The following is a 20,455-nucleotide window of genomic DNA, read 5'->3' on the forward strand; positions in this document are numbered from 1 at the left end:
CTGAGATCCTGGCTACGGGAGAGGCAGGTTTAATGACATAATGGACTTCTGTAGCTTTCCTCACTACTTTCCAGGGGCCAGTCCATCTCTTGGTAATCTTGGCTGCCTTCCCTGGCACCAGGCGGGGGGCCAGGTACCAGACCAAGTCTCCAACCTCATACTTGGCCGTGCCTTCGTAAGCTGCCGCGCTCCTCCTGATGGCTCCCTCCTCCTTCTGCTGGATGGCATCATACACTGCATAGTAGCGCTGCAAGAGAGCTTGGACGTTGGCTGGAACTGAAGCATATTCGGTCTCTGGCAGCCGTAGCACCATGTCCACCGGAAGTTTGGCCTCTCTCCCAAAGAAGGCCAGGAACGGGGTCACGCCAGTGGATCTGCAGGCCTTGGTGTTGTAGGCAAAGGCGATGGCAGGCAGGTGTGGCTCCCAGTTGTTATCGTCTCTGTCTAGGAACAGGCGCATGCCTGTGTTGAGCGTCCTATGAAACCTCTCCACTCGGTTGGACTGCGGGTTGTAGGGTGGTGGATGTGTCAGGCCAATCTCAAGCCTGGAGGCCAGTTCCTGGAATACCTGGCCGGTAAATTCCATTCCATTGTCGGAATGGATCTTCAGGGGGCATCCAAACGTGGCCAGGTGGCGGTGCAACAGGGCTTCAGCCACCGTGAGGGTGCGCTTGTTGGGGATGGCGTAGAGGCTGACAAACCGGCTGAATCCATCTTGGCAGGTGAGGATGTAGCGGTTCCCAGCTGGGGTCTCTGGCAGTGGCCCCACCAGGTCGATGAATAGGACTTGCTGTGGATACCCTTGGCGGGAGGGCACGTGGATCCCCTGCTTCAGCCTCTCCTTGGTAACTTTCTGGACACACTCAGGGCAGGTTTGTACCATCAGGCGGACGTCACGGGCCAGGTTGGGCCACCAGAAGTGCATGGCAACGCGGGCGATAGTTGCGTCCATCCCAAAGTGCCCAGCCATGGGGGTCCCATGGGCTAGAAAGAACGCGTCCTGCTGGAGGGCCGAAGGCAGCAGGTATCTTGTCCTCTCTCCTGTCAGAGTCTGGTCAGTGGTGGTGAGGCAGCCGTGCTCGTCAAGCCCCAGGGCTGGGAAGCGGCTGGCGTACTGCTGCTCGTCTCGTTCCTTGCCACGCAGCTCAGCCTTGGTTGGGGCTTTGCCATCAGCCACCCATTGGCGGACACGGAGCAGGAGGGGGTCCTGTGTCTGGGCCTCCAATACTCTAGCTGAATCCAGTCGGGCGGCAGGAGGCCGGCTAGCTGCGGCCTCCCCTAGCTGGCAAAGGTTGTGGATATACTCAGCCTGCTCTGCTAATTCTTCGGCGCTAGCCGTTGGCATGTTGTCATCTTCCCGGCGGCTGAGGGCGTCGGCGTTGGTATTCTGGGTGCCAGGCCTGTGGCAGACGGTAAAGTCTAAGGCCGCTAGCTCCTCCTGCCAGCGGGCCACCATCCCTGTGGATGTGTTCAGTGATTTCATCTGTAGCAAGGCAGAGGAATCAGTGTTGATCTGGAAGCTGCGGTAGGACAAGATGCCGTGGAATTTTCGGATCCCATACATGATGGCGGCCATCTCTCCCTTCCAGGACGGGTAGCGCGTCTCAGGGTCGGTTGTCTTGCGCCCCACGGCGGCAATCAGCCTCTCCTTGCCCTCCTGGCATTGACTCAGTATGGCAGAGATGGCGCGGCTGCTGAAATCGGTGGTGAGCTGGAACACCGCTGGCAAATCAAACCTGGGCGGCGCTCGGATGGGGGCCTTGCGGAACTTGTCCTTGAGTTGCAGCAGCTGGGCTTCCATCTCAGGCGTCCAGGTTAGGGCCTTGGCCGTCTTCTGCCGATTCATCTCGTAGGTGAGGTCTGCATACTCTGGGATGAACAGGCGGTAGTATCCAAAGAACCCCAGCAACGCCAGCAAATCCTTGGGGGTGCTAGGGGCTGGCCAGTCCAAGATACGGTCAATATAGTCCTCTTGCATGGCTATCCCCTCACGGCTGAGGGTGTGGCCCAGGTAATCCACCTTGGATCGGAACAACTTGGTCTTGGCTGGCTTGAGGCGGATCCCTCCCCTACGGTGGGCTTCCAAGACCTCTCGGAGCCTGGCCAGGTGGGCCCAGGTATCCTGGTGGAAGGTCAGGACGTCGTCAAGGTATGACTGGAGGTTGGCTGTGCCTAGTGGGTTTAGGACCCCTGCAATAAACCTGGAATAGACAGACGGTGCCGTCGCCAGGCCAAAGGGCATCCTTTTCCATTGATACAAGCCCCTGGGGGTGGTGAAGGCGGTGCAGGGCCGGCTGTCCTCGGACACACGGATGGTGTAGTATGCGGCCACCGCGTCTAGAGCACTGTAGACACGGTGCCCGCCAGCTTGTTCCACCAACTGCTGGATCCTAGGCAGGGGGTAGCTGTCCAGCTCCAGACACTTGTTGAGGGCTCTGTAGTCAACGGCCCAGCGGGTGCTCCCGTCCTTCTTCTTGATGGGCACCAGGGGGCTGCTCCAGGCGGAGTCTGACGGCTCTATAACTCCCTCCTGTAGCCAGGTGTCCAGTTGTTTCTCCAGTTCAGCCTCTTGCCGCGGGTTCAGATCCCTAAATCTCTGGCGGATCGGCTGGGTCCCTGGCTTGAGGCGCAGCTGCAACTCAACCACATCTGTGCAGCCGGGGGTAGAATTGGAGAAGACGTCCCTGTACTCTGACAACATAGTCCAGACCTCCTTCTTGAGCAAGGGGTCCTTGCGTAGGAACTCATTGTCTTCCATCTCCAGGGCCTCCCACAACTCCTGCATGTCTATAGGCTCAGCAGGTTCTTGGAACGAGTGGAGACGCGGGGGAGGCGTATCAGAGACCTCTAAAATGTCAGGTTTGACCAGCTCCCCTGCCACTGGGAGGCCAGCATCCAGCAAGAGGGGCACCTCCCCCTCATTGACCACCAATACTCTAAACACAGTGGCAGAGCCAGGCCTGTGGGCATACAGGCCCTCTGGAATAACAAGATCCTCCCCAAACCTCTGTTCTGGGGCAGCTAGTTGAATGGCATCCTTGGTGGGATGGCCTACTAGCTCAACAGGGACCGCCATAACCCCGCGGCCAGGCAGGACCACCCGCTTGGCTGTGCGGAGCTGGGGTGGCTGGCCATCAGTTGGAGTGACAGCGCTTAGCCTATACGTGGCTGGTGCGGGGTCAGCTTTGGCTCCGGGACCCACCGGCCGCGACTTGACGGGCTCGGCTTCTGGAGGGGCTGACGTGTCGGAGCCAGGTGTGGCTCCGGGGGCGTCCGGCCACGATTTGACGGGCTCGGCGCTGGGAGAGGCCAAAGTGCTGGGTCCAGCTTTGGCTCCGTGGGCGTCCGGCCGCGACTTGACGGGCACGGCGCCGGGAGAGGCTGGGGCCTGAGAGTTGAGTGTGGCTCCGGGTACATCAGACCGCGACTTGACGGGTCTGGACTCGGGCTTGGCTGGTGGACTGGCTGGAGGTCCCAGGTAGAGGGGGCCAGGTGGACACGGCTGGCCGTTGATAAAGGTGTCGGCGGAGAAGATTGGTTCTGGAGGGCTGGCAATCTCAGGAAACGTTGTTGGCAGGCTCTCCCTTGGCACCTTGGGCACTGGGGGCAACCCCATGGCTAGCAGGTTAGCTCCCTTGTGTGCGTTGAGCTCAGCGTCCACCCAGTGTGTGCCTTTCTCAACCACACGCGGCTGCTCAGGCAGGGGGCCTGGCAGAGGCCCCTCATAGCTTAGCTCTCTCTCGGCTGTCTCCCGGTCAATGGGGACGCCACGGAGTGGGATAAACTCCCCACGCACCCACAAGCAAGGTGGTTGCATGTCGAAACAGAGCCTAGTTCCGAACTCCTTGAGAAAATACCCTCCTAGGTTCAGAGGGTGTGAGAGATTCCGGACCACAGTCACGTGGTATAGATGGAGTATAAGAGTGTGTGAGACTGCCATATATAACTCTTTTAATTTTCCGATTACCTGGAGGGGCTGGCCTTCCTCATTAGCAGTCAGGATCTGGGTGTTGTCCGGAATCAACATGCGTTGCACTCCCATTGCGTGCATGAGGTGCTCAGAAATTACAGCAGACCCTGGTACACGGTTGCCAGAATCAATCATGGCATCAACCTGTACATGCTGGGCAGGGTCAGGAGTAGGAAACCTCACCCTGACATGGCAGGGGAAGTGGAGGTCCTGCCCTTGAGACAAGGGGGCCTCTCGTTCGGCTGGGGTTGGCAGAAACTTTGGTGGTGGCCGCACCGCAGCTATGGTGGTATAGCTTACCATGGTGGCTTAGACTGTAGCTTCGAATCACTAGAGCTTATTAATTATCACTTGGTCAACAATTTTATATTTATTTTTATCACTTGGTTGACATTTATACACACTTATGTGTTGTTATCACTAGGAGCTCTAGGTGTGATTCTGGAAGCACTGGCAGCAGGGAATGTCCGTCCTGCAAGGTTCAGAGGGGTGACGGCGGTAGGGAATGACCCGTCCTACAGCGCCGCTGGTTCGAATCCCGAAAATGGCGGCAGGGAATGGCCCGTCCTGCAGCGCCTCGGGTTCGAATCCTGGGAGGCAGCGGCAGGGAATGTCCCGTCCTGCCGTGCCTGTGGCTCAAAATCTGCTATCCGTCGCAGTGGTAGGGCTTACTTGTGTGCTGAAGCTTCGCAGCCACACATTGCCTTCTTAGGGAGACCAGCACCCAGCTGTCTGTCTCGTAGGTTTGGCCTGGGTGTCCTGGGGCTTGTCCCAGCTACACTTGCCAATTTAGACTCAGTTCTGTAGCCGTCTGAGCTAAATTATCCGATTGCCGTGGCTGCGCACCTAGCGCTACTCCTACACGACACGGAAAAAGCGTCTTAACTGGCGCTTTTAGCAGGCTAAATCTGCTTGCCATAGGCCAGAGGCCCACATATTGCGTTCAAAATGATGGAAATTCGACCTAAAAAGGCCGTCTCACGGGTCAGTTGGCGGCTGATTGTCCCCTTACTTGCCAAAGGGTCCAATCAGAGGTAGAATAGGCTAGTTTCTGTAAGGCTCGATTGAAACACGCTGACACCAAGTTCTGGTAAGCCGAGCGTTCTCGGCCCACGGGGTAACGAGTTCGGATTCAACGAGCCCTAGCCTTTAAGTATTCTACCCAACAAACAAGCAGGATTCAATCATACAGAAATTATATATTTAAACTGAATAATATTTACAAGTTATGTTTACTATATATATACAACAAAATATGACAATGGTTAGGTTTGAAGGGGGTGTGGGGCACTAGGGCTTAGCGCCCGACGGTAGACAGGCTGTGGGGGCAGCGGTGGTAAAAGGGGAGGCAACGCCTCCCGATTATATAAGCGCGTGAGGGACTCGTGATAGTTGCATGTTTGAGTCCCCTCCCCACATTTAGGCAGGCTAGTTTGACCGCTGGGTGCGGGGTCAACAGCGGTCATGAGATGGATGGTGATATAATAGGATTAGTGCGGGGGGTTTGTTATCATAAGTCACAGCGAAGCAACTCTGTAAACGGCCTGTCCGTCTGGGTGTCGTATTACCACAGATTATCTATTGACGTTCATAATAGAAAAATGTTACGCATACAGTTAGAACCGCTAAAAAGTCTATTTTTTGGAAATATAAGAACGATTCCTCTGCTAATTATAGTTAGGGAGCTACATGTTAAAATGTCTCAACTAACTTAAAACTTGACTTGCGAGTAAATTTTGGGACATTTTACCACCTAGCTCTTATATTATTTGTAGCACAGGAACCGTTCTTATATTTTCAAAAAATAGAGTTCATAGCGGTTCTAACTTCTAACGGTAAGCGTAACATTTTTCTACAATTATTACAAGCCGCGCAATTTAAATTTTAAAAACGTACGCACGTCTTTTTGCAAGAATTACTCTCTAATAATTACTAATATACTCGCAAGTCAGTTGGGACATTTTAACACGTAGCTATATACTATATATAACTATACGTATCAGAGGAATCGTTCTTATATTAAAAAAAAAGACTTTTTAGCGGTTTTAACGGTATGCCTAACATTTTTTTTTCTATTAACCCAAGCCGCGCAATTTGAATTTTAAAAAGATACGCATTTTTTTGCACACCCTTTAGGTAGTTAATAGTATTTTTTTTAAACCAACGAATAAGACTTCATCAGAGGTTTTTATTATGTAAAGTTAAAGGAAAGTAATTTATACAGAGAAAATTATTAAAAAGAATAATTTGTCGAAAATAGAAAATTTAAGAGAATATTAATATTGAAGTTGAAGGGGGGTGGGGTGGAGTGTATAATAGGAGAGATAAAATGCAGGTAGGGAAGGGACAATGGCCAGTTAGTCCCCAAAGTGTTATAATAATGTTTTCTTATTAGTTGGCTTAACAACTTTGGGGGCTCTTTTAGAATTTTGGTTGGTTTATTTAGTTGAGTGACCAAACGTTTCAACCACTAATTGTCATCTACAAAAGGGACAACTTTGTGTTTCATCACTGGTGATGAACATCATTATATCGGCCGTTGTCTTATCCCTTTAGATCCCTTGACAAAATGTAACTTTACTGAAAATACATCAATTTAACAGATTAAACAAAATTATAGTCAGGAATGTAACGTATCCGCTAGTTGTGGGGGGATTTCGCCTCTAGCCTCTACTGGCTTTGCCCCAAGAGGTATAATTACATCCCTAACTAACTACCACCCAGCCGAAAAAAATGCGAATGGGTCGCCAATTTTCTCAAATAATTGGCGAATTCGCAAAATTCGTAAAAATTCTTTTTAAAAAATTGGTGGGGGGGATTTCTGTTTTTTGGGGGGTTGGGGGTGTCCCACCCCCAAAGAAAACAGCCTGAAACCACCACAAGACCAGTAGATATATTCCCTGAAGAGAAAAATCCGATCGGTTCAGTGGTTACCGAGATCTTAAGGGACAGACAGATATAATTCTACTTTGTTTTATAGATGCTGATTTATGATGCCGGATATCCGGTAATTTGTCGGATATTGGGCCATTTTCAATATTTTCAATATCCGGACCAACCCTATAATTAATCCTAATCATCTATACTATATTTCTGAATTTTGGTATTTGATAAATATTGGAATATTATTAAAGGGAACTATCCACGAACGAGAGCAAGTGATTAGAAGCACCTTACAGCATTGATTCATAGTATTTTTTTAGTGAATATACTAGGTTTGTGTTTAATATTTGGTTTAAAACTTTGAAATGTTAAGCATTTTTGGTGCAATATCATCACATGTTTTGATGAGTTCAAACTGTTGTTTAAAAGCCTTAAAACAAAAGTATATTATGTTGACTAAAAATGTATATTTGGATAGGGATGTCTTATTGTAAAAAGTTTAATTAATGTACTTTTGCAATTTACATCATTTGATGCTTTTCTGTCGTGTTGTTTTATTTTGTCCATAGAACTCAACAAAGCATTTGATAATATTGCATAAAAAATGCTGAATATTTAAAAGTTTTTTTTTAAGTTTAAAACCACTGTGAAACCTAACTTTTTAGTCGATAAACAAAATATTTAACCTAAACCTAGTATATTAACTAAAAAAATACTATGGATCAATGCTGCAAGGTGCTTAGAATGACATGCTCATGTTCGTGGATAGTTCCCTTTAATCACAGACGTACCTGTTCTTATTATAGATAATAGAGGTTACGTAACAATGTAATCTTTAAAAGGAAAGGCATAATGTTTAGCCTGTGTGTTCTAATCAATAATACAAAGTAGTACGATGTCTGTCTGTCTGAAGCTTAAGATCTCAGTAACCACTGAACCGATTGGGCTCTACTCTTCAGGGAATATACCTACTGGTCCTGTGATGGTTTTAAGCTATTTTCTTGGGGGGTTGGACAACCCCACCCCCCCCAAAAAAAATTTTTTCTTTTTAAGCCTAAAATTTAAAAAGGGGGGTCGACTACTCCCCCACCCAAAAAAAATTTTCTCTCCCCCCCAACTTTTTTATTTTCTTTTTCTTTTTAAATTTAGATAAAACAAAAATAGGTTGATCAAACCTCTTGGGGCAAAGCCCCTAGAGGCTAGGGGCGAAGCCGCTAGTATACAGTAAAGTAACAGGGTGTTTGTGAGTTTGTCTGTCTGTTTGAATCCAAAGATCTCGCTAACCGGTGAACGGATATGGTTCTCTTTTGCAATGGATCTTTCTATAGGTCCTGGAAAGGTTTATAACTATATATTGGGGAAGGGTACCACCACCCTACCTTTTCTTTCAAGTGCCCCTAGAGGCCTGTAAGGAACGTAGCTATTAAATTTCCAACTATTGTAGACAACCGACCATTTGATTGCACAACCTTTGTCTGTAAAGTCATGGTAAAGAGTTGATGTTAAATGATTTCTAGTACGTAAATTTTGTAATTTTTTTTACTTTTTTAACAACAAATTTTTATGTGATCTAATAATCCGATTGATCTGATTTTTGGTATATTGATTTCTAGGACAACAAAGTACAATATTATAAAGCAACTCTAAAATCAAGTCCTAAAAATGTAAGTATGTCCATAAATATTATTCTGTTTCAAGCAGTTTTTCAACAAATTTACTTGAAATTTTGCTTCGACTCTTATTCTGATTATTCAGTTCTGACTGACACTATACAAGTTTTAATGTCCATTTGTCCTACCGCTTCAGTGCTTCGCTTTTATGAATTTGTTGTCATCCTTGTTTTATTAAAAGGTACAAAAGTTACTTCTTAGAAATAATTTTTTTTTTTTAAGTACAGAAGTTACTTCTCAGAAATAAATTTTTATCTTATTAATAGGAATCTAAAATAATGTTTTAATCATTTTGATTGAAGAATGTTTAGAATGATCCTGTATGTATTTCAATTTAAAAGCGGCTCCGCCCTAGACTTTAAGGGTAGATAATTGGTTAAATTTTTACTGGCACAAAGGGACATAAAAGGAGGGGGGGGGGGGTAAAGGGGTGTTTATCTCCTCTAAAGTGACTTGGATCTTACTTATAAATAGCACAATATTGGTATGAGCTGGGCAAAATGTTGTAATGCCCTGCGCGTGACATTATCGGAAATATTTTCTCTAGAGATTATAGCTGATAAAATGGGTTCTAGGACAAACGCAGGAATGACAAACGTCGGAGTGGACAAACGGATGAGTGTCTAAAATATCAAGTTAATTAAGTATTCCTATACAGGTTAGGTTAGAGATATGAATTAGGGTTGGGCCGGATATTCGGCCAGATACCGGATATTGAAACTATCCAGCCGGATATCTGGCCACACCGTATATCCGGATACCGGATATTGAAACTATCCGGCCGGATATCCGGCCACACCGTATATCCGAATACCGGATATTGAAACTATCCGGCCGGATATCCGGCCATATCGGATATCCGGCCCAACCCTAATATGAATATACAAATAAGGGGATACCTAGACATTAAAAAAAAAACGTATAAGATGGTTGAAATAGGTTAGGTTAGGTTGAGTGTCCACTCTGACGTTTGAGACTCCTGCGTTTGTCCTAGGACCGAAAACTGTTTCAGACGAAGGTCATACAATATCATTAGCTGTTTAGAAGGGTTGGGCCGGCTACCCGGTTTGGCCGGATATCCGGCCAATTTCAACATCTGGCAGGATATTGAAACTATCCGGCTATCCGGCTTATTTATAATGCCGGATATCCGATAATTAGCCGGATATCGAACGTTGGCCAGAGATCATTAAAAATCAGTCGGATATCCGGTATCCAGTATCCGGCCAAAATAGTATCCGGCCCTACACTAGTGTTTAGGTAAAAACTATACCTGTTGTGATACAATCTATTATGTCCAGATATGAAGGGCCTCTGATTCTCAAAATGTGCATTCTCATTATCCTAAAAAAAAAAAATTACAATTGATTTAGAATCCAAGGACAATAACCACTCGGGGACGAGGTGTCGCTTCAGGGTCGTCTAGCCCTCTCCATGAAGCTTGAAACATAACCAGCAATGTAAAGCGTACATCCGTCCGAAGGATCTAACGAACAGACAACCAACCCATTGATTGCTCGCACTTTGTATGAAAATTCTAACTTTGCATGGTAATGAGGCTCCTCTCCTGTTTATGGGTTAAGGCATTCCCCCCTACTCTTACTAATGATTATATATTCCGCGCGCCTAACAAAGCAGCAGTCATATGGATACTTTTCCACCCAAATGTTAGTAAATTTTTAACTAAATTAAAATACTGTATCACGACCTTAGAGTTAATCAAATTTATCAACTACCCGATTATTTTAATTTTAGACATTTTTATATGAAACTGATTTTTAAAATACTGATTCCAAGGACAACAAAGTACAATGTTATAATAAGGGAAGCCTTTATATAAAATCTAAAAATGTAAGAAGGTACTTAAACTAATAAACATACTGCTTATTTAGTTCTGAAACTCTAAGAGTGTTAATCTTTGTTTGTCCTTTCGTTTTAGAGCTTCACTCTTATGATTGATGTCATAATTGTTTTTATATATACGTTCCAAGGTTACGTTCCATTATCCAAATATTTCTAGATCACTGACATTTATGTTCCAAGGATTTAGAAATTTCATATTTTGTCAATAATCAACATGTTAAGATCTGTTTGGTTTTAGTTTTCTATAAAGTTTATGTAGAAATGATAGGTTAATATTTGTAGTGATACTTCCAGTTCTGGACACCTTACCTGGATCCTGCTGGCCACCGTGGCCTCTTGACTAGGATATAAGTTCAAATTTTATTCAAATATCTTTATTAAGAAAAGATTTAAGCAATGGTAAATTATTGTTAAAACTAGAACTTGTGGCTCCAAGTTTTGATCCTGGCAGGCTCCAGGTGGTCTCAAGTTAGCTGCTGGACAGGTAAAAGCAAAAAAGAAAATGTAACACTTACAGTGTTAACAGCATATTTATGTCAAACCTCGAATTTAAGGTTCTAAGTCTTGGTCCTGTAAGTTCATGTTTGTGTCTAGGTAGTAAAGGGATAGTTGCATGAAGTGCATTTCAGAAAAAAATATTTTAAACAGAAGTTACAAGTATACCATGAAACATATATAATTTTGTATTACAATAAATAACAATTAGACATCACTAAATAAGTCGTCATGCTGTTTTTGTGAAATAAGCCAGCTATATAAATTGCATTTGTCACAAAAATACGACCTATTTCAAGTTTAAATGCATTTCCTGCAACTACCCCTTCAATTTTAAAACTTTAAGTGAGGTTATCTTACTTTTATTCCAGATAATCTTTAGCCTTACGGAATAAAATCTAGCCCAAAAGCACACAGTCCCTCAAGTCCACCGAAATCTAAATCTACTTCCAAAAAAGCTGCAAATTACGAATGAAAATTCAAATAGACACATAATAATATTATATAAACTTACTTATCATTGAATTTAATATGAAATGCGCCTATTGAAGTTACGTCTATCTTATTTTGTGTTAAGTTTTCTCTTTAAATGTTATGGGAAATTAATTCTATTTAAGTTATTATTTTTAAGTGGGTAGGTAACAGATTATTTTGTACTATTACATATAATCAGAGATGGAAAAAAACCAGATTCTTTTTTAAAAAGAACAAACCAGTTTTTTTTAAACTGTTTTTTTTTATATAAAAAACTAGGTATTTTGTTTTTTTTTTAAATATCCAAATTATAGTTTTCTAATTTAGTATAAAGTTGAATTTTTATGGACCTTATTGAATGTTTTTACTTAAATACCTAAACAATGTATAATAAAGCATTTAAACTTATTTTAGAAAAATTATTTGCCTTTAGAAAAGTATTAAATTGTCTAAATTGTCTATTAGATATAATCACCAAAGTACAAGATTTAAACTATTAAAAGAATTTTATATCAGGTATTTAGGTTTTTGAAACTAATTTACTGTATTATTTACATTATAAAAAGATATAACTGGAAAGATAGGCCTTTGTATAAATATTTAAAAAAAACCATCCCCACGTAGTTTTTTTTGTTTTTTTTTAAGCTTGTTTTTTTTGGTTTAAACCAAGTGTTTTTTTTATGCCAACTCTGATTATAATACATTTTTAAAATTAATGTTCGTTGGCTATTACTTTGAAGTAGCAAGATATATTGTCAGAAGCTTAAAGTAGGGTTGGGCCGGATATCCGGCCATTTTCAATATCCAGCCGGATACCAAATATTGTAACTATTTGGATACCAAATATCCGGCTTAATTTTAACGCCGGATATCTGGTAATTTGCCGGATTTCGAACGTTTGGCCGTATATCCGGCCATTTTCAATATCCGGCCGGATACAAGATATTGAAACTATCCGGATATCGAATATCCGGCTGATTTATAATGCCGGATATCCGGTATCCGGCCAAAAAAGTATTCGGTCCAACCCTAGCTTAAAGGGGAATTTTTCAGTAGTTAATTTAGATAGATATATATATACTGTATATTTTACTATGGTCGTCCATCCGGAATTTACGATTGGAGGTCATTTTATCAGTAGGTTCCAATCAGGGAAAAGGGAATGTGATTCTAACAAACAATTTTCTAAGTGGAAATTTCCCCACAGTCCCATTTCCTTATTTCTCCCCATTCTTACCCACTTCCTATCAGTTACATTAAAAAACAAGTATGGAGGTCATTTTAACAGAAGATTCCAATAAGAGAAAAGGGAATGTGATTCTAACAAACAATTCTAAGTGACAACCCCTTTCCTTTCTTACCCACTTCCTATCAGTTACATAAAAAAACAAGTTTTACACCAATTCTACGCCAACAAAATATTTTCGGTAATTTCAAATGGAATTATTTGGTCTGATTAGCAGCCCCTGATTCCAATGATTAATTAGAATCTACTCTATAACTCACTTTGGCCATTAGTCTATCAATTGGGCTGTGGTGAAGACAGGACTACTAGAAGGGACATTCTCTGCTGCTGTTTAAAGACAGAAGTATGAAATATTTCCATTGCCAATGAGAGTCTACCTTATAACTTACTTTGTCCGTTTGTGACATGATACACTATGTATTACTAGCGGCTACGCCCCTAGAGGCCTCTAGTGGCACTTTAATTTTTTTTATATTTAAATATGTCTATGTTGCGTTTGACGTTTATGTTTCGTTGAACTCTCTTTGAATAAATTTTTTTTTTGATTTTTGTCATTTCTCTTGGGAGGGTGGTGGTACCCTCCCCCAAAATAGTTATAAACCTTTCCGGGACCTATGAGAATCTACCCTGTTAAGGAGAACCCGATCGGTTCACAAACAGACATCCTGTTACTTTAGTATAAGGATGTATGCAAGGGCAAAAGTGTATTCATAAATCATACACAAACTAAAAATATTTTGCAACCTTACAATCATTGATCTAAATGGGAATTTAAAAATTAGGAGGAAGAATATTGGATCTACTGCAGTTCACGGTAAAATATTGCTGGTAACGAATATTGCCGAAAATCTATGAATTTTAAAGGCTGCTAGCTGCCAAAATGCTGAACGTACAGATCATACCCGCACACCATTTTAAGCGTTATAAGAAGGCCTACAAATAATCTGGAAAAGCCAAGATCCAATGATGCACAGGGAAAGCTTCACTGAAGAAAAAAGCGTAAAATAGGCCTTTTTCGCGCATTTATCTGCACTGCGAGATAATAATGCATTATTGATTTATGGCTATTCCAGATTATTTGTAGGCCTTCTTATGCTGCTTAAAACAGTGTGCGGGCATGATCTGTACGTTCAGCCGTTTGGCAGCTAGCGGCCTTTAAAATTCATAGATTTTTGGCAATAATCTTTACCAGCAATATTTTACCGTAAAATGTAGTAGATCCAGAATATTTTATCATTCATTGTCCCGTAATAGTTATTTCTCGCATCGCATTATAAACAGCTTTCCGCGGATATAGAACGTACAATTATAATATTTTTAAAAAACTGGTTTTAACCTTATCATTTTACATTTTTATATTCATAGAAAACTGGGTAATATAATGCTAGACATAGTTTTTTCGTATGGATGAGAACCTATGTGGTAGGCGGCATACGGACAAGCCTTTTCCAGAGTATGCGATGCTCCGTGTTTACCAAATAACACCCAGACGCTAATCCCCAGCTTATCACAATTCTACCCAGCCCATTTTTGGCCATTGTCTGCACATCAGAGACGGCGGTCAACTTATACACCGCTGATAATGGGAGGGGCGCTGCCCCTCTCCACTTCGTGCCTCCAGCAACCTACCCTTTTCCGGGAGACGTCTACCTTACCCCCTACGGGAGCCTACCACTCTACTGCTCACCTGGATGGGGCTTCCCCCCATCTCCCCCACACCCTTCTCTACCTAACCCATCTATAATCTGTTTTGTATATAAGCTATTAACTTTGTTGTATGTGTATTCAGTTCAAATATATCTTTTAAACAGTAACTACTTGTAGTACTTTATTGATAGAATCCTTAAGGCTAGGGGCTCCTTTGAATCGAACTCGCATTGTAGGGTTGAAACGCTTCACCCCTACCACACCTATTTTTATCTACTGGATTCGAATAAATACGATATAAGTTTTTCGACCATTCTCATGTAAAAAGAATACTGTACCTCAAGTTCTAAGAACTCAGAAAGGCTAGGTGGACACCTCTTAGGTTTGAAAACCAGGATTATTGTAATACTCGTTCTCTGCACTGGTCCATTCCTTAAATTAAAAATAGGATTTAATAATAATAATTAATATCCGCTGGATTAAAACCAGCCATTCTGAAAAGTCATGTTTGGCATCGTATTAAATACAATTTCCACGAATACCATAATAAAAATCATAATATTAATACCAGTTTTATTAACCTAGAGTCTTCGCCCCACTTGGGGCTAAAAAAATTGGTTTTAATTTTATAATTGGTAGGCAGTCAAAATTTTAATTGATGGACAAATAGGACATTTCTATCATAAATGTAATGGGGAAAGCAAAGCCTGGAGGTTGACTGATTTACCTGGAGAAAGCAAAGCCTGGAGGTTGACTTATTTACCTGGAGAAAGCAAAGCCTGGAGGTTGACTGATCATATCATGAGGATTGCCCACGTAGGTAGAATCAAATAGTTCACTCACAGATACATCTATTCTGGCGCAGTCAGGCATCGGCTAAATATAAGTATTCATTAGGGTGGGGCCGGATAACGGATATCCAGCCGATTTCTCAGGCCGGATATCCGGTATCCGGCCAAATATTGAAAATCGCCCAATATCCGGCAAATTACCGGATATCCGGCATAAGAAATCAGCCGGATTTCTGGTATCCGGATAGTTTCAATATGCGGTCGGATATTGAAAATGACCGGATATCCGGCCAAACCGGATATCCAGCCCAACCCTAGTCCTGGAAATATTCTAGGGTAGGCAACTCCATCCAACCAAGACAAACCACCACTAAAAATAAGGGACCTCCGAACACAATACAAAAATTATCAATGCATGTTTGATTTCGACAAAGTATTCAATTTTTAAATAGTGTTTTCAATAACTGATTTTATTTCAATTTCCTAGTTATATGTAACAAAAAAAGGATAAAAAAGCCATAAATTTCAACAAATCATAGTCATTATAAATCATAAGTGACAGTGCTTTTAATAAATATGAAGCATATAAGTAAAGGGGGGGGGGGTAATGCAGCCATCTCGTAATCAATGCGCAAATGGCACTTAGAATACAAATTTCGTTATGAAACTTGGCATGAGTAGTCCTTGATAGGTTTTTTTTCCAACATCTAACAAAAAGTTGGATAAGTAACGGTTAACGGCTGCAAGCTAAGCCGTTTAGCCGTTTTTGGTTTTTTTTATATATCGATAATACCAATAAACTTTTTAAAAATTTCTAGTACCAGCTGCTTAACAGCTAGAACTGACTAAAAAAGGCTGATAGAAGCTATAAAATGCCAAGATTATAGTATTTACTAGCGGCTTCGCCCCTAGCCTCTAGGGGCTTTGCCCCAAGAGGTGATAAAAAAATTAAGGCGAAATTCGTTAAAGGACCAAGGAAATCTTAAGAAAAAAGAAAAAAAATGGGGGGGGGGATTTTTTGGTTTTTGGGGGGGTTGGGGGTGTCCCACCCCCCAAGGAAATAGCTTAAAACCACCACAGGACCAATAGGTATATACCCTGAAGAGTAGAAACCGATCGGTTCAGTGGTTACCGAGATCTTAAGGGACAGACAGACAGACAGACGGTCAGACGGACAGACAGACATCGTTCTACTTTGTATTATAGATACCAAATAATGCAAAACTAATATGTTTAAAATTAATAACATTACCTAATAACACTTAGACCTTACATAATTAAAAAACCTAAAGATGGAAAAGCTTTGCATTTTTTAAAAATGCAAATAAAAATATTGCAAATTAAATTGGCAAAAATTGCCTAAATATATTGGAACATTCATATTTTACTAATTTTAGTATTAAATTTTAATCCTTTGAAAAAGTACAAAAGGAGCCGTTCCATGAAGTAAAGAGTATAAAATATTTGGATCATGGAAGAAAACGAAGTAGTGGGTTTCTTCGTATTTTCATAGAAGGTTTTGATAGATTATTTTAGGTTAGGTTATGTTAGGTAAATGTTAATGTTTTCCCCGCAGGGTTAGCAAATTGGACCCCCACAGCAGCTAGAATAAAAGAGAAAAGCTACGGTGAAAATACGACGAAACCCGCTACTTCGTTTTCTTTTCATGATCCAAATACCTATTTTGTTAGGGTTATTATTTTAGAAAAATGACAGTTAGTAGAATTAAAGATTAAAATTTGGTTTATAACCTTTAACCAAGTATACTTGAAAAAATATTCCTTATAAAGGGGGAGGTAGGTTGTGCTAAAATTCCGTAAAAGTGTCAGTAGTAGAACGATAATATTCACTAAATATTTGTTTTCCTTATTGAATACTACCGGCTACGCCCCTAGTAGCCTCTAGGGGCACTTAAGGTAAGAGAGGGAAAAGTTGACCTGATCCCATTTTAAATTTGAGTTTCTAGAGTAAAAAAATATTTTTTGGGGGGAAGGGAGAAAGACACCCTCCCCAAAAATAGTTTAAAACCTTCCCAGGACCTATAAGAAGCTTCACTGTAAAGGAGAACAATATCGGTTTAGCAGTTAGCGAGATCCTTCGGGACAGACAAAAAACGCTTACTACTTTATATAATAGGATATCCATAGAAAATTTCTTATATATTTATATTTAGTGAATGTTATCGTTCTACTATCCTATTATATAAAGTATTAAACGTTTTTTGGTCTGTCCCTGTATTCACACCCCTGCCCCCCCCAAAAACAATAATCTTTTTAAAAATCTTTTGAAACTTTTAAAATGGGATGAGGTCGACTTTTCTCCCTCCTACCTTAAGTGCCCCTAGAGGCTTCTAGGAGCGTAGCCTTTAGTTGTTTATAAAGCCATAAAACTCACACCTTAACGGAATTTTAGCACAACCTACCTTCCCCTTTATTTTAAAATGTTGATATTTCACGGTAGAAAATTTCAACGCCATTAAATATATGCTTTAAAATGTAATTGTAAGATATAATATACACATTAGGGTTGGGCCGGTTATCCGGTTATCCGGCCATTATAAATATCCGGCCGGATACCGGATATTAAAACTATCCGGTTACAGGATATCCGGCTGATTTTTGACGCCGGATATCCGGCCGGATATCCGGTAATTTGCCGGATATCGAACGTTGGCCAGATATCCGGTCAGAACCGGATATCTGGCATTATAAATCAGCCGGATATCCGGTATCCGGCCAAAAAAGTATCCGGCCCAGCCCTAATACACATAATATAACAAACCCTTTCATGTAATTTCTAAATATAGAAAATTACAATTTCAAATAAAAATTATGAAATAAAAATGTACCTTATTACTAAAATTGTTATTAAATTTCATAAATTACATTTTCATTTATTTTTAATTTTAATAAGTTCTGTTTTTTTTTTTCAGGATTGTTAAATGTCATTTTAAATACTTAACCTAATATTCTGATTGGACAGAAAAGGAAAGATTTGGCTCCCCACTATTGGTTGATTTTCAAAGACCCAATTGAGAGTCGACACAAGAACCTTGGGATGAGGACATACAGTTATAACCCCTTCCCCCTCTATTGTTTGACTCTAATTAATGGATAGCTGCCTCGCCCTTATGAGGTCATTGATATAAATAAACAGTAAACACAGCTTCGCCACTAACTTTCCAATAGATCTATAATATAGATGTATGTATATACAGACATCTACCTACCTTTCTTTTTCAAAGACCTCTTTCGTCTGCTTCTAAATTATTTTCTCCTACTTGGCTGTGTTAATATAAGCGAAACCATTGGTTGATTTTCAATGACCCAATAGAAGAAGGGTTGCACATTCACAAGGTGGTTGCGATGGGGAGATACAGTTATTTAACCCTTTCACCCTCTAGTGTTTTACTCTAATAACTTACCACATATGTAAATAAAAATCTGGGATGGCAGAGCTTCAAATGTTTGAGGAGTGAGACGAGGACCACACAATTAAGACCACACCAGGGGCAGTGCAGATCTTCTCTGGCCTAAAATATCCGGGTATAATGGTTTGGCCGGATATCCGGCCGGATACCGGATATTGAAACTATACGGATACAAAATATCTAGCTGTTTTCTAATGCCGGATATCCGGTTAATCGGCCGGATGTCCGATAATTTGCCGGATATCCGGCGTTGGTAATATATCCGACCGGATATCGGATATCCAGCATTAGAAATCAGCCGGAAATCCGGTATCTGGTATCCGGCCCACCCCTAGTTAAGATACATTTTAGTTTCTTGTATTTTTGTTTAAGGGAATAGTACCTTTCGCAATATTGCGTAGGATTGTAAGCAAGCTTTCAGTCAAATGCGCTTATTAAGTCTAACTGTTTTTAATGTTGACTAAACACATAGTATTATCAAACGCATATTTAAAAACAGTTTGACCTAATAAGCGCATTTGACTGGAATCTTACATAAAACTTTGCGGAATATTGCGAAAGCTACTATTCCCTTAAACAAATATACAATAACTAAAATGTATCTTTATTTTTCATTAAAGTTCCTATCGAGCATTGAACCCCCTAACCTAACCTAAATTATGGAGATTGGTCTACTAGGCCAAAGAAATCCTATTATAGAAAGTAGTAAGGTTTTTATGTTTGTAGATTAAGAACTGAAAGATCTGTTCAATAAAGCTTCACAAAGGTACCGAGATGTTTTTAGGCTACTTTTAGGACACTCTCTAACCCCTTCCCTTATGCAAGGGGCACAGGCGCTAGAATATACTATGCACGTAGGTATCCCTTTTATATCTTAAAATATTTTTCATAATTTTGGAATATTTATATAACTTTATACCTTCTAGTGTTGGCAATCCGTATCCAGATCCGGAATCCGCCCAATTTTTGGTAAATTTTGGAATTCGAATCCGTATCCGGAATCCGTTTTTTAATAGCGGATTCGGATTCATAATTGGTAGGCTAAAATTAGCGTCTTGAGTTTTTTCTTTCAACTCCGCCTTGTTGAAGGCAAAGATTGTCATCTTTATATATAATATCTTTTTAAATTATGGTTCTATTCTCGGAAGTGAATTATAGAGAACACCAAGAAGAACATTAATTCTTAGGACATATGTAGCACTTAAATTTATTATTTAAAAAAAAGCCTTTAAATATTGCTAGAATCCGGAATCCGAGTCCAGAATCCGCCTATTTTTTGGACGGGTTCTTGTAAGAATCCGAATCCGGTCCAAAAATTTGACGGGTTGCCATCCCTAATAGCTTCGCATTTATGTATGTTGTTTATCCTTGTTACCTAAAGAAAAAATAATATTACCTCAGTAAGTTGTCTAGAATTGTTATTATATAAAAACTGATAAACTATTCTTTGGGCTTTTTCTACGCTCTTCTCTTTCTTCTTAGTCTAAATAACAATAAATTAACAATTAGTTTTCGTAAAAAAATACATTTTTGATCACCAAAATAATAATGGATATAGAATATACATGGATATTATAATTTATGACAGGGGGAAAAATTGTCGTTCATTTAGGTTGCTAATATGGAACTCATTTATTGATCAGTTTGTCCATCCAGTATGAGGGGAGATTCTGGCCCGCTGGGAGTTTCACTTTTTTAGAGAACATAAAAATCTGGTGCAACATCCAAGTATTAATATATCCATTTTATAAATGCCTAAACCCGCAAAATTTCCTATACATACACCCTTACTACTTTGATAGGACAAACGCAGGAGTCCCAAACATCTGAGTGGACAAATGCAGGAGTGGACACTTAACATAACCTAACCTACTTTAGACCATCTTTTAGGTTTTCTAAATACCTAACCCCAGTGGGGGGCTTTTTTAAACATTCATATCTTAATCTAACCTAATCTGGATAGAAATATTCAATCAAATCAATATT

General features: G+C 41.0%; 1 protein-coding gene across 4 annotated transcripts in view; it reads right to left on the minus strand.

Annotated features, from left to right (window-relative positions):
• LOC145325924 (polycomb protein suz12-like) overlaps positions 1-20,455 on the minus strand; it is a 47,458-nt gene that overhangs the window by 12,432 nt on the left and 14,571 nt on the right. For all 4 annotated transcript variants that reach the window (XR_013881679.1, XR_013881678.1, XM_080168935.1 and 1 more), the window contains exons 15-19: positions 19,866-19,952; positions 18,464-18,571; positions 15,012-15,124; positions 14,587-14,680; positions 9,797-9,867 (exon numbers count right to left, since the gene is read on the minus strand). Coding sequence is in view for 2 of the 4 variants with exons in the window: in XM_080168935.1 (XP_080025061.1) it covers positions 9,797-9,867; positions 14,587-14,680; positions 15,012-15,124; positions 18,464-18,571; positions 19,866-19,952 (473 nt within the window). In the remaining 2 variants the exon portion in view is untranslated. The remainder of the gene's footprint in view (positions 1-9,796; positions 9,868-14,586; positions 14,681-15,011; positions 15,125-18,463; positions 18,572-19,865; positions 19,953-20,455) is intronic.

Source organism: Acartia tonsa, chromosome 8 (assembly GCF_053477335.1).
Source record: "Acartia tonsa isolate MP-2025a chromosome 8, ASM5347733v1, whole genome shotgun sequence".
NCBI classification, from domain to species: domain Eukaryota; kingdom Metazoa; phylum Arthropoda; class Copepoda; order Calanoida; family Acartiidae; genus Acartia; species Acartia tonsa.